The sequence below is a fragment of the Pipistrellus kuhlii genome, unplaced genomic scaffold (assembly GCF_014108245.1).
Source record: "Pipistrellus kuhlii isolate mPipKuh1 unplaced genomic scaffold, mPipKuh1.p scaffold_m20_p_8, whole genome shotgun sequence".
Classification (NCBI taxonomy): domain Eukaryota; kingdom Metazoa; phylum Chordata; class Mammalia; order Chiroptera; family Vespertilionidae; genus Pipistrellus; species Pipistrellus kuhlii.
Genome location: NW_023425584.1, coordinates 53,811,329 through 53,828,349, shown reverse-complemented (window position 1 = coordinate 53,828,349; position 17,021 = coordinate 53,811,329). Strand labels below are relative to the sequence as shown.

Sequence of the window (17,021 nt, the reverse complement as noted above, 5' to 3'; positions counted from 1 at the left end):
ATATTACTAAATTGTTGTATATGTGAACATTCAAGGTTACATGGTCAGACAGTTTGTATAGGTTGCATATATCTTCACATTTCTCCTTTTTCTACTGTTTTCTCTATGAAAGAAAGAAGGGAGGTGGCATTCTGAGAATATGTCTTATACCATGAAGTATTTCCTCAGCCATTTCATCAGGTCTAGATGTTCTGCTATTTTTTGACTTCTAGACTTTAGTTCTTTTTCTTAGGCCAGGTGTAACTCTTTCCTCAACACACACACACGCACACGCACTCAGGAGGCCACAGGGAGCAGAGTGCACTCTAGTTGTGGGCTCATCCACTGAGTGCAGTGCCTTGCATGAAGCCATTTGTAAGGTCTCTTTAAAAACTCTCACATGGTGAGGAAGCAGGACTGATGATCCGTTCTAGTAGATAAGCTCTACAATAATCAGGTATCTCAGAGTAGATTCTGGGGGCATGTGGGAATGAACAAGGATAACATATGGTTCATGTTGGAGGTTACCTGAATGTTTGAGTGCTTGAGTTTTATGGCTTCCTGTACTGTCTAAGTCAGTGGTCGCCAACCGGTGGTCTGAGGACCACTGGTAGTCCGTGAGGTCTGAAAGACTAGTGACCACTGGTTTAAGGAAACTTTTGAGCAGCAGTCGCCACCCAGTGATCCATGGACCACTGGTGGTCCATGAGGTCCGAAAGGTTGGCGACCGCTGGTCTAGGTAAATGATTTTCAGCTGGTGCAAGAATTTTAAAAACATGCAATACCTGACCAGTTAGGGGCACTGGCCTCTTTTTCTGCTACCTTGTCAAATATAAAAAAAAAAAAAAATGACAACACCCAACACAACAAAACCATCCCATGTGAATGAATTAAAATTATATCTATTTTTTGTTCAGATTAGCAAAAAAAATATTGTTGGTGTGTTATAGAATTTTAGTAATCTCTCTCTATATATATAAAAGCCTAAGTGACCGTTATGACTGAAAGACTAGAACAACCAGTTGACCAGTTGCATGATGTGCATTGACCACCAGGGGGCAGACGCTTAATGCAGGGGCTGCCCCCTATTGGAAAGTGTGCTCCCATAGCCCCTCCCTCCAGCTAGCCAAACTCCCACAGTTCCTCTCCCCGGCCTCGATTGCTGGCCATGCCGAGGGATTCCCACCCATGCACGAATTTGTGCACTGGGCCTCTAGTTAATTTATGTGTGCCATGAGATGGATAAGGTTGAAAATCTCTGATATAGGTAATCAATGATGTCCACATTGCTGCAGCTAGATTTTTCTCTCTAATTATAGGCTCCAGTATCCATCTGATATCTTTTAGATATCTTCATTTCAAGGTCTAATATCTTAAAACCAACATGTTTAAAACTGAGTTCTTCATCTTCTTACCTGCAACCCGGTTCTACTTACAGCCTTCCCCATCCAATAAACAGTTGCTAAGGCCAAAAACCTTGGAGTCGTTTTGACTTTCTTGACATGCCATATGAGAACAAATCTTTCATTTTATGACAGATCTTATTGACATTACCTTTAAAATATATCAGAACTGAGCCACTTCATCACTGCTTCTGTGTCCACTGCCACTACCCTGCTCTGAGTGACTTTCATCTCCCACTGCATTACTCTCTTAAATAGCTTTTCCCCTTTCATCTTCTACCCACATAGACTATTCCCAACCAGCAGCCAAAATGATCCTTTGAAAATATAAGTTGGATTTGTTACTCTTCTGCAGTACTTCCCCATTTCACTCCAGGGTAAAAGCCAAAGTATTTACAGTGTCCAACGAGGCCCTACATGATCTGCACTCCCCTGCCCCTGCCTGACCTAGTTCTGGTCTCACTATGCACTCCTGATTCTGTGCCTTGTCCCTTTTCTTATTTCCATAGCTCTTATCATTGTCTAATGAGCCTCATACTTTCATGATTTGTTGTGTGTATCTCCCCCCTCTCCCAATGCCACACAGTAGACTCCAAGCTCTGTGAGGACAGGGATCTTTGTTTAGTGATGTATTCCAAGAGCCTATTACAGTGCTTGGTACATAGTGGGCCACCAAGAAATATTTGCTGAATGAATTAGTGAAAGATAGTATTTTTAAAAATGAATCAGCCTTTCAGAAATGTGTCAGGAAAGAGTTATGAAGAGAAACACAATAACTAATGATGTTTGCCTGTTGTTCTTATGTGAGATATATGGTACACACACACACACACACACACACACACACACACACAGAGAGAGAGAGGCAGAGAGAGAGAGAGAGAGAGAGAGATTTTGTAAGGCTTAATTTGGTAATCTGATTATTTTACTTAATGAATTTACTGAGATATCATTTACATGTCATAAAATTCACCCACATAATTGTATACTTCAGTGATTTTTAGTAAATTTCTAAAGTTGTACAGCCATTTTATCAAAGTTCCCTTGTGTCCATTAGCAGTTAATTTCAACCCTCTCCTGGGTACCCTGATTTTATTTGCTATTTTTTGGCTTCCAAGTCTTAGAAGAATAATTTATACAGTAATACCAATATGGCCTTGTGTTCTTAAAATTATAAATTTAAATATGAAATTAAATATTCATTGCTAAATGCAGGAAATGATGTGGAAACTTAATGAAAGGAATAAGCTTGAGAGTCAGACATGCCTCTTACTTGGCTCTATCATTTACCAAGTTATCCAACAGAGGAGATAATTTCTTTGCATTTTATTTGGAAGGGTCTGCTGAGCCATGTTTACAGAATTTTTGGTGCTCATCATTGACAGGGAGGTAATTACCCACCTTTTTGTTAAGTTCATAGTGACCATTAGAATGTTCTGAATTGCCTCTTAATCCTACATTGGCATGTACTATACTGTGAGACTTCTAAAGAAGTGTGGAAGGGGGTATTCCCTGTATCTGTGTTGCAGCCTGAAAAGCCTAAACTAAATTATCTTTAATAAGGTCTTTTTCTGTTTTTTGTTCTTTTCTTTTATCTACAGATGCACAAAGCAGGGTCACCAGAAGCCTGTCGATTCAAAAGATGATAGTACTGAAAAACACTGCCCAGTGACAGTGAATCCTTGGCATGTGAAGAAAGCTTTTAAAGTCATGAACGAATTAAGAAGGTATCATTACATTAACATACACGTAAACATGGGTGTCTTCCCTTTAATTTTCAGCTGTTTATAGTAAATATACTCCTCTTGCCTCACTGTTGCTTTTTAAAAGCCTTTTCTGCAAGTGTTTTAAAGGAAGAAAGAGAGCAAATAATTGATTAGAAGTGTGAATGGTAGCCATATTGATCTTGTGGCTCAATATGAATTGAGATGTTCCGTAAGCAGGAACATAATGGATTTCCACGATTTAGTACAAAAGAAAGAATGGTAAATAATTATTAACATGTTTTAAAATGTTGATTACATTTTGAAATGATGATATATTAAATATTTTGGGTTAAATAGTATTATTAAAATTTGTTTCACTTGCTGAAATTGGTTTGGCTCAGTGGTAGAGTGTCGGTCTGCGGATTGAAAGGTCCCAGGTTCGATTCCGGTCAAGGGCATGTACCTTGGTTGCGGGCACATCCCCGGTAGGGGGTGTGCAGGAGGCGGCTGGTCGATGTTTCTCTCTCATCGACGTTTCTAGCTCTCTATGTCTCTCCCTTCCTCTCTGTAAAAATCAATAAAATATATTTAAAAAAAATTTGTTTCACTGTTTATTTTTAAATATAATTACTAGAAAATTGTGATTTGTGTTGTATTTCTATTGGACAGTGGTAGTCTAGGGTTCCTAACTTATCACAAAGAATATGGAAAGAAAAGTTTTAGACAGTGAAGAATGTAACTCTCTCTTTGGTGGTGGTGGTAGTAATTTTAGGAACTTACCCATTGCTTAGGTAATTCTCAGATGTGTTAAGAGTCACTGTAATGAAAAGAGTGACTTTAAAAGTGGATTGAAATAGGAGTAGCTTTTCTTTTTTTTAACTAAGAGACTAATGTATGTATGTACAGTATTGTTTTTGTTTTCTTAGCATTTTATGAAAGACATTTTCCCCCCATATATTTAAAAGTTTGGGCTAAAAACAGAGTGACCTAAACTTTCCTTTAAAGTCTCTGTGCTTTGTCTTGTCTGTTCATTTGTTCTTTAATTAAAGAGTTAATAACTTTATCTACTGGTGGGAATGCAATGGTGAGCCAATACAGACATCGTTACTGTCCTCATGGGGCTTATGGTTGACTATACGAAACAGTTATTAATCAGTCAAAGAATCATATAAATAATTCCAGTTGCAGTTAGTTCTATAAGAAGGGATATGAAGGCAGATAACAAGTTATGAAGGAAGGCTTCCCTGAGAAGATGGGAATAATTGTGCTGAGATCTGAAAAGAAATAGAGGTAAGGAAATAAAGTCCAGATGGAGTGAGAGAGATTAGAGGACTGTGTTCTAGCTGGGGAATGGCAGTGCTCAAGTCTATGATGGGAGGGAGCTGGCCCCACGAGAGGACTCAGGAGCAGCTGGGGCACAGATGGCCAGGAGGTCATGGCAAGAGAGGAAGGTGCGTGGGAAGGTGAGGGCCAGCGTTTTTAGGATCTTATGCATTTTGTTCTTTATCAGGAGTTCCCGGGAGAAAGCCATTAAATAATTTTAAGCAGGGATGTGACATGATTAGAGTTGTATTTTGCAAAGAGCACACTGGCTTCTGGGTGGGAGAGTGGATTGAAGAGAGAGGGACAAGAAAAAGTTAAAATGAATATTGGATGGTTGATTTGCTTCCTTCCTAGTCTTATTCTGACAACATTTCTAATAAGTAGGTTTTCATTTAGTCTTTGGGAAAAAATTACCCAGCAAGTTTGGCCATGCTGTTTCAGTATTTTAATCCCATTACAACAGTAATTATTAGAATGCAAAATGCAGTGGTTCCTAAGTGGAATTGAAAGAAAAGTAAGAATATAGGTTATTTTAAGACAGATCTTTAGGTGGCTTTTCTTTTCCTTTGAAAAGTCTAGAAAGACTGACTATAAAAAATATACATATTTTTATTGACTTGAGAGAGAGGAAGGGAGAGGGTTAGTGAGATAGATACATCCATAAGAGAGAAACATTGAGAGAGAAACTGACCTGCTGCCTCCTGCTCACCCCCTACTGGTGTAGAGCCTGAAACCTGGCATGTGCCTTGACTGGGAATCAAACTGTGACCTCCTGGTTCATAGATTGATGCTTAACCACTGAACCATGCCAACCAGGCAAGGCTGACTTTTAATAGTCCTATTCACATTTCTTCTCCACTTCCTTGGGACATGGTAGTTGTGGCCTTCCACCAGTTGTGTGAGTGCCTCTTAATTATACAGTAAGGGGAGTGGACGAGGTGCATCTAAGGTTCACTGACTCTGCCATTCCCGGAGCCCATGAGATTTTTTTCCTGCTTACCTGCAGGCCAAGTGCCCTTGCCTCCTGCTAGGATTATTTAGCTATAGCTTCCATTCGCCTCTTTGTTTCATTTTGGGTGTGAACTATATGGCTGTGAAGTATACCTTCATGTTCTTTGTGTTGCACCATTTCAGGAGCTAGCGTGTCACCAGCTGGGTAGTTGATACTGATTTTCAGAACAAAGAATGACCTTTGAATAGCTGGAGAGTGTTGGCTGCCAGGTGGATAGCCAGGATTGTATAAAGAAGTCATCAACTGCTAATGTCTTAAAAAATGAACCCTCTTTGGGATTCACTAGGCTCCCCCACTTTTTTTTTTTTTTTTTTTTTTTTTTTTTTTTTAATTTGATGCCATTCTCTTCTCTCTTACCCCTTCTAGGCATTGGAGTAACTCTTAAAAAAAAAAAAAAAAAAAAATCTCTGAAGAGGCCTACTCCTTGTACAGCTGAAAATCACTTCTTATTTCCTGTCCTTGCATCAACTTCCTGCTGCCAGGAAAGGGTGGCTGAGAGTGGTTTCCTGACTTCTGGGAAAGAGCTTCCTTGTTCTCACCACTCTGCCCTTGGGCTGCCCCTCTAACTGGCAGAATAACAGTTGTCTGCCAGAGAGTTCTGTGAATTTTTGCCTGATGGAAGTGAAATTTGAGGACTTAAAAGCCACTTTTCTTCCAATCATAGCTGGTGTTGTGGGAGTGGGAGGACAGGATTTTGTAAGGTTTAAGTTCAAGAATTAATATAGACTAGTTTTTGGAGGTTTTTTAGACAGGAGGCCCAGGTATAACTCTCTTTCCCAACCCCATGTGAGCATGAGTAACATAATGGAAATCCTGCAGTCACTACTAAACAGTGCATTCAACAAGTATTTGTAAGCTTGGTTCTCCTTCGAAATCAGCTCGCATGCCCAAAAGGGCTGCATGGGAGCCAAAAACAGTATCAGACTTGCCCATCCCCTACTCTAGTACTTCAGGGGATGTCAGAGAAGGGGATGAGGTGGTGGATTTCTCCTGTGAGAATGCTTTTCAGCAAAATGAACTCTTGCCCCCCCCCCCCTTTTTTTTTTTTTTTTTTTTTTTTTTTTTTTTTTTTTTAATGTCTTGCCTTTTTTTTTGTCCTAACACCTGATGCTCTTCCAAGATGTCCCAGGGCACTCTGACTAAGAGCGCATTTCACCAGCCTGGCACCTCAATTGTTACTTGAATTTCCTGCCATGTGGCAGGAAGTGCCTCCAGATTTTCTTTGACACCCAAGGAAGAAAGGCGGACAGATGATATGTCGGCTGCCCACCACCCCCACTTCCAGCGGAAAGTAAATTCTTGTTTCATGTGACGACTAATTATTTTTGATATCGATGGCACATTTTACTTTAAGAAGATATATATACAACAGTGATGTTTTTCTAGTTTTAAGAATGCATTCATTTTATATCAGAAAATCAAAGAATGTCTTGGTATGTTTAGGCATGTTTTATTAATTTTCAAAGCAGTTTTATTCTCTCTGCCCCCCACCTCGCCCCTGGGGAAGGACCCATTCTCATGATGTCATTTCATTTGGGAGATGGAGCGCCTTTTATTTTTTTGTGCCATCTGAGTTTTACATAAGGTCTGTGTAACTCCTGTTCTTCAGATTTGAGCTTAGAAGCAACTTCTTTCCAAAGCCCCCATAGAGTTGGCCTCTCTTGTGTGTTCCCAAACACCCCAAACTTGCGCCATTTACTAGTCAATTTACCTGTTAGCTTGTCTGTTTTTCCTGCTCGACTGTAAATTCCTTGCTACCATGTTTCCCAGAAAATAAGACATCCTCCGAAAATAAGACCTACTTATAGGTTTCCTTCTGAGTGAAATATCGATATAAGGCATCCCCATAAATATAAGCCCCCCCCCCCCCAGGCTAAACATGAGAGATTTGGTCTACTGATTCTGAAAGAAATGGAGTCACAAGAAATTCACCAGGAAATTTAGGAATTGGATTGTTATGATGATGTTCCAGAAGATAATGACATGATTGTCATTGAATAAATAAATTCCTGATACTGTAGGATTCATAGTTTGTCTGGTTTGTGTTGACAACTACCGTATACAGGTAATAAATTTCCTTTATTTTAATTTAACAATAAATGTGTACCGTATTCTTCATGGAAAAATAAAACATCCCCTGAAAATAAGACCTAGTGCATCTTTGGGAGCAAAAATTAATATAAGACACTGTCTTATTTTTGGGGAAACAGGGTATCATGTACATTATCTTGCTTATTGTGGTAAACTGACATAGTGCTTGGCACCCAGTTAGCCACACTGGATATGAATGGGCAATTGCAAATTATGCTAAATAGCAACTGTATCTCATTATTCTGAAAGCCTTTTCCTTCCACAGTCCATTCACTTATTAGATTTTAAGTAATAACATAAGATAGAGGAACATAAACTCAGAAACTCACCATGTAGACTGGGTGTGGGCTGCTGAAACAAGTTTCTCTTATTTTTATTGCCAGACTTTTTGTTTGTTGCTCCTTTCTTCTCACCCCAGAGTCATTCAACTGGTGAGCATTCACATTTGGAAAGAGGTAAGGGCCAGACTCAGTAGACACAAACTGGCTGAAAGCTACAAAGTTGGTCAGGTCTATCTTGTCTTTGAGTGCTGTTTTAAAATCTAGAGACAAAATAAAAATTGAACACTGAAACTATGTCTTTGATTTGCAGTGTGGCCCTTAGACTCCCTGTGACCTCACCCAGGGTGTGGCACCACATTACTAGTTTGGGAATGTTTTTACCTTACTAGTTAACATCAGCTAGTAAACTAATTATGTGACACCCAGCAGGTGTTATGTTACAAGTATTGGATCAATGAATAATTGTAATTGAAGCTGAATATAATTAATTGTGTGATGTTGAGGTGTTCAAATGTAATTCCACTTAGATTCCATCTTGAAGCTAGAGCACTAGGAGGGATCACTGATGAGGAAAAGAGGCATAGAGATGCGCGTGACTGATGTTTGAGTTGTGTCCAGATTTAACCTCCCCCCACAGTAGGAAAATGCAGATGACCCTCTTCTTGAGAGACTTGTGCAGCTCTGCGGACTGCCTGCCGGCCCACCCCTCCTCTCCTTTGTTCACACCCTCTGCCTCTTCACACTCCTTTTCCACACGTCCCCATTGGGCTTCGCTGTTCCAGGTCGCCATGCAACAGCACATTCTGTTCTGTCTGTCTGGAGTTCTCTTGTTCCTTCTTCATCTGCTAACATTGACTTGTTTTTAGAACTCAGCTTAAGGACAGTAACTGCAGGAAGCTTTTTCTGCCCCTCAGTCTGATTTAGATGATCCCCTATTTCCAAAGCATCTTTACAATGGTGCTTTCCACTCTATTCTGTAATCTTTGATTCTCAGTCCTTTCTGCTAGTCTCAAGCAGAGATGATCCTGCAAGGTCTTGTTGAATGAGCAAATAAACTTTGATTTTTCTAAATATTCTTGAAGAGGTAGTGCTAAAAACCGCCTAAAATTGGACCTTTATAAACTATACTGTATATACAACTTTAAAACTAGTTTTTAATATATATTGTGTCACATAATAAATTGGTGTTATTTATAACTTACACATTTATAATTCATACTGTCTTTTTTATTATAATCCTCGCCTGAAGATATCCTCCTATTGATCTTCAAAGAGAGTGGAGGGGAGGGAGAGAGGCACATCAATTGGCTGCCTCCCACATGTGCGCCAACCAGGATGGGGGATCAAGCCTGCAACCAAGGCACTTGCCCTTGACTGGAATCGAACCCGAGACCCTTCAGTTTCAGGCTGACACTCTCCACTGATCCAAACTGGCAAGGGCTAATTTATACTTTCTATTCCCTGTTTTATTCATACTGTAACACATCTTAAAACCACACAACTTAGGATAGATTTGTGTAGTGGTTAAGAGACCTCTGGAGCTTGTCTGTGTGAATTTGAATTCTGGTATTTCTTTATTTTTCCAATTCTCACCCAAGGATATTTCTCTATTGATTTTTAAGAGAGTGTAGAAGAGAGAGGAAAGATAGAAACATTGATGTGAGAGAAACACATCGATTGGTTGCCTCCTGCTCATGTCCTGACCAGGGCCTGGGCTGGGGAGGAGTCTGTAACCAAGGTACGAGCCCTTGACTGCAATTGAACCTGGGACCCTTCAGTTCGCACTGAGCCAAACTGGCCAGGGCTGCTTATTCATCTTTAATCTTGGCTTTCCCAGCTGTACATTTTTGGGTTAAAAATCAATCATATCTACCTCATAAGATTGTGGTGGGGTCTGAATGGGATAATATGTGCAGGTAAAGCTCTTGCATAGCATCATCCTGAAAACACTGCCGATTTTTCTCATCCTGGTTATTTGTGAACCCATGCAATTCGTAAAATTGCAGAGTGGTTGTATATTCTCAGAGCAGATGGTAGACCTTGTCAGTTCTCCACACTGATGGAAGAATCGCAGATTAGTGATGTGGAGGAATGACAGCTTCGTGAGACATTATGCCACCTTTTATGACTCTAACGTGGGACCTGCCTGATGTCTCATACAGCATCATGAGCCATTACATCAGCACCACCCATGATCTATACTTAAGTCTGAAGGGCAGAGCAGGCTCATCGCCCGTGAGGCCCACGACAGCAGTCATCCCTGGTGCCAGGGGCCATGATGTTTCTTACAGTTTCTCCTGCACTGGAGGGAAAATAGATGCGAATACTTTCTCTGAAAGTTATTATTTTTTTTTTTTTCATTAACCCTACAGAAACAAGTTTGTAAACAGTGTGGAAAAGTGGAAAACTAACAGGACTTGGTTAAACTCTTGTGAAAATGTTGCTAATAAGCTTCTAGAAACTTACAGAAGCAGGCAGGCAACTCTTGGAGGAAATAGGAAGAATAGTAGAGGAAATAGGCAGGATTGTATGAAGTGTGACTTATGCATGCTATACATATAAATTCAGTGCTCAGAGAGTTGAGGTGCCAAGAAAGGACTTGGTTTCCCCACACCTGTTTCAGCCATTGGTAACATGACTATGAGTCACTTTTAGAGTTGGTGCCTTCCTGCTTGTTCTGGAATAAGCATCAGCAACCTTTCTTTTCTTTCTTTTTCTTTTTTTTCCCCCCCAAAAAGACACTTTTATTAAGCTAGAGAATCTCATCGAGCAGTTTGTATAGCATGTAAAAAGTGCTTACCCCACATACCCATGAATGAATTAAAATGGATAGTTTAGAATTGGAGGTAAGTTTGCTGAATAATGGCTTAAGGTAAAATAATGGTTTAGGATAACAAAATGCTTTTTAATTTTATATGTGGAAATATTTTCGGGCCTTGAGGCACAAAGTATTTTGCATTGATTAGGTTGAGTTTCAAATGTCCAAATGCCTTTAAAGCAGCAGGTGAAATTATATTTAATTTTACTTTTGTGATGACCCAGGGTTATTTTGAATATGTGTGTTTTTGGTACTTCAACCCAGTTTAATTTCCTACATGTGTTTTATCTTGTCTTTATCTTAATGTCAGACTGCCATTTCCCCTTCCTGCTGATGCTATTCTTAATTAAAACATTCTCTCTTTGTACAGTCCATCAGTGGTTTGCTGCCAGTAATTTCCTTTAATTTGTGGAATCAGTAATCAAGGTTGGAAATACTTTTCTGTTAAACAAAGGCAAGATTCTGAGTAAGGGCCACAGCATGTCGGGCCTTTGCTACAAGAGTTTTCTATGTACTTCCTGTTTAGGAATCCTTTTCTAAAGGATGGTAACTTTTAGATAGTCTCAACTTTAAGAAAGTGGGCTTTTCCTGTAACATTTTTGCATCAGATGCTCAGGACATTTATTATTGGTATCATTAAATTTTTTTCTCTGTGCTTTGTAAACAGTCAAAATTTGCTGTGTGATGTCACAATTGTGGCTGAAGACATGGAAATCTCTGCTCATAGAGTGGTGCTGGCCGCCTGCAGTCCTTATTTTCACGCCATGTTTACAGGTATGAAATATTTTAGTTATGGCTATTTTTAAAATGTATGCAAATCTGGGCTTTTCTTTCTGTATTTTTTAATTAACATTTACTTTTATGAAGTGAAGCATTGTAATGCAAGAGAATTCCTGCTTTGTTCCAGATTCTCATCTTTCATTGTTGTAATCATGCTGTGTGTATGTATACATTACATACTCATACAACTTTACCCTCCATTTTCTTCCTGTACATTTATATTTACATAATGTCAACTCAGTTTACCTTTTTGCCATTTATAACAGCTTCTGGCATTTTATTATTTTGGCAAAAAAAATCCTTCACTATTTTACACATTTTCAAATGATTCTCATGTTAGTCTCATCCAAAGAGATGTTTATTTAATGTCCTTTGATTTGGAAAAACTTAAAAAATAGGACGTATACTTAGACATCTATAAAAATATATAGAATTATTTTAGTTCTTCTGGGGGGGGGAAAAAAATTGTGCCTGCCACACTTAAAGTCTTTAGCTTCATTCTTTTAAAAAAATTTAAACATAAAAAATTTTAAACAAAGAAATGAAGTTCCAACAATGAGCATGCCATTTTAGAGTACTGGCAGGTGCAATGAAGTTCTTATAAATACAAGTGTAGCAGTACAAAAGAGCACAGACACAAAGTTATTCATGCTTTAGACATTATGTAATTCCTGTGGTTAACAGTGTTACCAGGTTACAGCACGGTGTAAGAGTGCTTCCTGCCTCAGTAGCTTATTGTGTCACTGGGGAGATGAGGTGTGCACAGTTAAATAAGTAATAGTGTAAGGAAGATCTGTGTGCCCAGAGCAGTGATGCAGAATTGAGAGGAGGATCTGACATTTCCTGAAAAGTAATGGAAATAAAGGGTTTACACAGATGAAGATGGGTATAGAAGGCCATGTGGAGAGAATGGGCTTAGTGTTTTGGGAATAGAGAGAAGTCTGGAGGTCACCTCACTTTTCAGCCTATTGAAGTCTTGCTGTTCCTGAACTGAGTCAAATAATCCAGACTGTGGGAAGGATGGCTGAGCAGCTGTGAGCCAGGTTGGGATAGTGATTTGGAGAAATGCGTTTACTGAGTGATTTGAAAAGGCAAAAGTGGAGTAGTCAAATTTTTATGTCCTGGGGAGGGGGGTGGTCCCTTCAGTCTCTTGATTTGCATCTTGTTTGTTACTTTTGAACACTTTGATAAACATAATCTCCAGGCTTATAAGAGGAGGATTCAATTTGAAACGTGCTGATTTAACTTAGGAATTCCTTAATAAAGTTCTATTCTCTGTAAGTGTCCTTTCTTCAGATGTCACTGCTATTGCCACTTCCTTGTCAGAATTATCAGACCTTTGGGATCATCAGTCACTTTATCAATCTGTGCTTGACTATATCGCTTTATCAATCTGTGCTTCAATTTTCCCATCTGGAAAATCGGGATGATTTTCACATATATGATCTCATTTAATCTTTGCAAAAACCCTAAGAAGAAGTAAAATTTCTAACTTCTTAGGGTTTTTGCAAAGATTAAATGAGATCATATATGTGAATTTCGTAGCACTTTGCTTGGCACATAGACAATGTTGGTAGTAATTATCATGCCTATTATTATTAACTAGAGGCCCAATGCACGAAATTCGTGCAAGGGACTTTGTCCTTGCAGTCCTGACTACATCAGCTGACCCTCGAAGCCCCTCGCAGCCCCTGCTTTGTCTGGTCTGGAAGGTTGTTTGGCTGTTTGATCTAATTAGCATATTAGTTCTTTATCATATAGAATATTATTTACTCTCAATTCCTAAATGGGATATTCTGTAAGAATTGAAGATTGAGAAAGTCTTAGACAATTTTGAAAATATTGTCATTTCCATAGTTACAGAAATATAATTATCAACTTAAAACTACAAGATTAAGGTTAGTTTCCTTTCCTCTTTAAAGGCAACACTTTCTCAGCCTTAGATATCTAGAGACATGGATGCTGGAGATGGCATTCTTATGTCTTTATCTTTCTTCTGTTTCCTTTATAATTTAACTACACTTCAGTGTCCCTTATTTAAAAAAAATTTTTTTTTGTCCAGTGGTTCTCAACTGTTCATGTTTTAGTTGACATGCAATTTATGAATATGGAGCTTTGAGTCTATCAATTATTAAAAGCTCTGATAAGACATTTGAGTCTTTTATTCCTAGTGTATCTCAGTTTTCTTACAGGTGGGCACTTCTTGCAGTTCAATCTATTTCTGCCTGAGAATACTTGGTCAAATTTTGGACTATTATGTGCTAAGATGGATGCAAAACAGGGATACTATGTTAATTTCTGGCACCTATAAAATGTGAACTGATTACCTCCATTGGGTGTGGATTTTTTTTTTTTTTTTTACAATTTTATTGAGTCATAGTTTACATAAAATTGACCAACTTAAAGTGTGGAATTCAGTGATTTTTAGTAAATTTAATGAATGGTACATCACCATAAATATATTTTATTTATTTATTTATTTAAGATATATTTTATTGATTTTTTTACAGAGAGGAAGGAAGAAGGATAGAGAGTTAGGAACATCGATGAGAGAGAAACATTCATCAAATGCCTCCTGCACCACACCCCCTACTGGGGATGTGCCTGCAACCAAGGTACATGCCTTTGACTGGAATTGAACCTGGGACCCTTGAGTCCGCAGGCCGATGCTCTGTCCACTGAGTCAAACCGGTTAGGGCACCATAAATATATTTTAGAACCTTTTTATCCCTACATAAAATTTTTTAAGTTTATTCATGTCATAGTATGTATCATCAATTTGTTCCTTTTTATTGCTGAATAGGTTCCATGTTATGAATATTCCCTATTTTGATTGTTTATTCACCGGTTGATGGGCATTTGAGTTGTTTCCAGGTTTTGGCCGGTATGAGTAATGCTGCTGTGAACATTCATGTGTAGTTCTTGGTGTGGACAGATATTTTAATTTCTCATAGGGATATATATCTAAGAGTAGAATTGCTGGGTTATGTGGTAAATTTATATTTTTAACTTTTTTTTAAAAAACTGCTATGCTCATTATTTACAATAGCTAAGAACTGGAAACAGCCCAAGAGCTCATCAGTAGGTGAGTGGGTAAAAAAAAGTGTGGTACATTTATTCCATGGAATGCTGTGAGGCTATAAAAAAGAAGAATCTCTTACCCTTTGAGATAGCATGGAGGGAACTGGATACCATTAAGCTAAGTGAAATAAGACAATCAGAGAAAGGCAAATGTCATATGATCTCACTTTTATGAAGAATTTAATGAATATAATAAACTGATCAACAAAAAAGATCCAGAAACATTGAAGCATCCAATAGACTGATATATTTCAAAGGGATGGGGCGGGGCAGGAAGAGATTAACAAAGAATTTATATATGCACAGCATATGGACACAGGCTATAGTGTAGTGAAGGCCTGGGGTGGGGCACGGGCTGGGTGGAGTGGGGGGGGACATAAGGGGATACATCTGTAATACTGTGAACAATAACAATAAAGCTACTATGCTGTTTTTCATGGTGCTGCATCCATTTATTTTCCCACTAACAATACACCAGGGTTCCCAGTTCTCCAACTTCCTTGCCAACACTTGTTAACCTCTGTTGTGTTTTTTTAACTGTAGTTATTATAATGAGTATGAAATGACATTTCCTGTCATTTTAATTTGCACTTCCCTAATAACTAACGATATTGAGCATCTTTTCATCTGCTCAATAGTCTAGGCTTTTATGCTTCTTCAGTAAGAGATATTGTTTATTTATCTGGCAATCTTTGTATGTTTTTTCCTGAATCCACTGAATAGTCAACAGTTTGACAGAGATTAGGTAGAGAAGATATGGAGATTTGGTAGTTTAATGTGCATATTATATTCATTTAATATTTGCTAGAATATGAGTTGTCTTGGTCTGAAGCCCTGTTAAAATTTACTATAAAAAATAGAGTGAAGATCAACAAATAGACCTTTGCATATTTCTCCTCTGTCATACACCACATATATTTATATTCTCCTCCTCAGTGGGTAATCAGAAGCGTTTACAGTGGCACAGGACGTTACCCTACTCTTGTTTCCCCATGACTCACCCTCTTAGAAAATGGGGAATATGCATATGACCTTTCTTGGCCCTTGTTTTTAATCTCCCATAAACTGTAGGTGAGTGTCCATTCAAATTCTAGCACCTAAAAAAAATAATTCTGATACTCCTCTTAGTTCTAAGTATTTGGATGGAGAAGGGAGTTGAAAAGTAATTCTGTGATTTAGTCACAGGTTTTTACTTTGTGAGATATGGACCTATTTACAGCAAGGCCAAGTTAAACTGTTACTTGAGAAGGAATGGGTCAAGTTGAGTTCTTGTGTTTTTTAATTATTTGTTACAAATGTGGAATTTAAAAAAACTGTCTTGCCTACAAATTTGAGGCTAAAGTATCTGAAATGCAGTGGGGAAATATTAAACTTTAATTTTCACTCCTTCTGTGTGCTTGAAAAAAAAGTTTTATGATTTTAGAGAGAGAGGGGGAAATAGAGAAACATCATTGTGAGAAAGAGAGAGATTGATTGATTGCCTCCTGTGTGCACCCTGACTGGAAATCAAATCGATGCAGGAAATGACACTCAACCAACTGAGCCCCAATGGGCAGGGCTTGATTATTCCTTTTGTCACATTGAACATGATTCGGTAAGGTAAATTAGAATTGGAGAAGACAGATTATCATTTAAATGATTAGTAAGTGAGGTTCTTTTGCCTAAACTGGTTTGGCTCAGTGGATAGAGCGTTGGCCTGCGGACTGAAAGGTCCCGGGTTCGATTCCGGTCAAGGGCATGTACCTTGGTTGCGGGCACATCCCCAGTAGGGGGTGTGCAAGAGGCAGCTGATCGATGATTCTCTCTCATTGATGTTTCTAACTCTCTATCCCTCTCTCTTCCTCTCTGTAAAAAATCAATAAAATATATATATTTTTTAAAAATAGTGGTTTGGCTCAGTGGTAGAGCGTTGGTCTACGGACTGAAAGGTCCCAGGTTTGATTCCGGTCTAGGGCATGTACATTGGTTGCGGGCGCAGCCCCAGTAGGGGGTGTGCAAGAGGCAGCTGGTCGATGTTTCTCTCTCATCGACATTTCTAGCTCTCTATCTCTCTCCCTTCCTCTCTGTAAAAAATCAATAAAATATATTTAAAAAATAAATAAATAAATAGTGGTATGTATGGTTACATTTGTCTAGATTCATGTTTTCATTTATCAAAGAATATTTATTGAGCATCTTCTTGTGCCAGACATTATCCTAGGCTTTGGAGATAGTAGAGATGAACAAGACAAACAAATCTGTACTCATGATTCTCATCGGAGAGAGGAGGAAAGGATAGACTGAGTAAATGTAAAAAGATAACTGAGTGCTGTGAAGGAAATGAAATAGGTTATTGCACATAAAGAGCATAAGTTAGGCTGTGCACCATTTAAACCATACAATGTAAGGAGCTGTATTCTGTCATAATGGGAAGGTAGGCTGGGCACCAGGCATGATTGCTTCTGCAGCTTGCAACTCCTTTTGTACAGGAGTATCTGCTGTATCTGCACCCTCTGTTCTCAATAAAAATTTTATCCTTAAGTTGCTTCCCCTCCTGAATGCAAGATT

At 38.6% G+C, this 17,021-nt stretch overlaps 1 protein-coding gene across 7 annotated transcripts in view; it reads left to right on the top strand.

Annotated features, from left to right (window-relative positions):
* Positions 1–17,021, top strand: part of KLHL2 (kelch like family member 2) — a 77,692-nt gene that overhangs the window by 11,108 nt on the left and 49,563 nt on the right. For 2 of the 7 annotated variants that reach the window (XM_036423226.2, XM_045576889.1), the window contains 3 exons: positions 2,984–3,109; positions 6,961–7,008; positions 11,281–11,387. In XM_036423226.2, the coding sequence (XP_036279119.1) occupies positions 2,984–3,109; positions 6,961–7,008; positions 11,281–11,387 (281 nt within the window). Of the gene's footprint in view, positions 1–2,601; positions 2,772–2,983; positions 3,110–6,960; positions 7,009–11,280; positions 11,388–17,021 lie in introns of those variants that run through there. The other 5 variants (XM_036423227.2, XM_045576892.1, XM_045576890.1 and 2 more) reach the window with 4 other exon arrangements.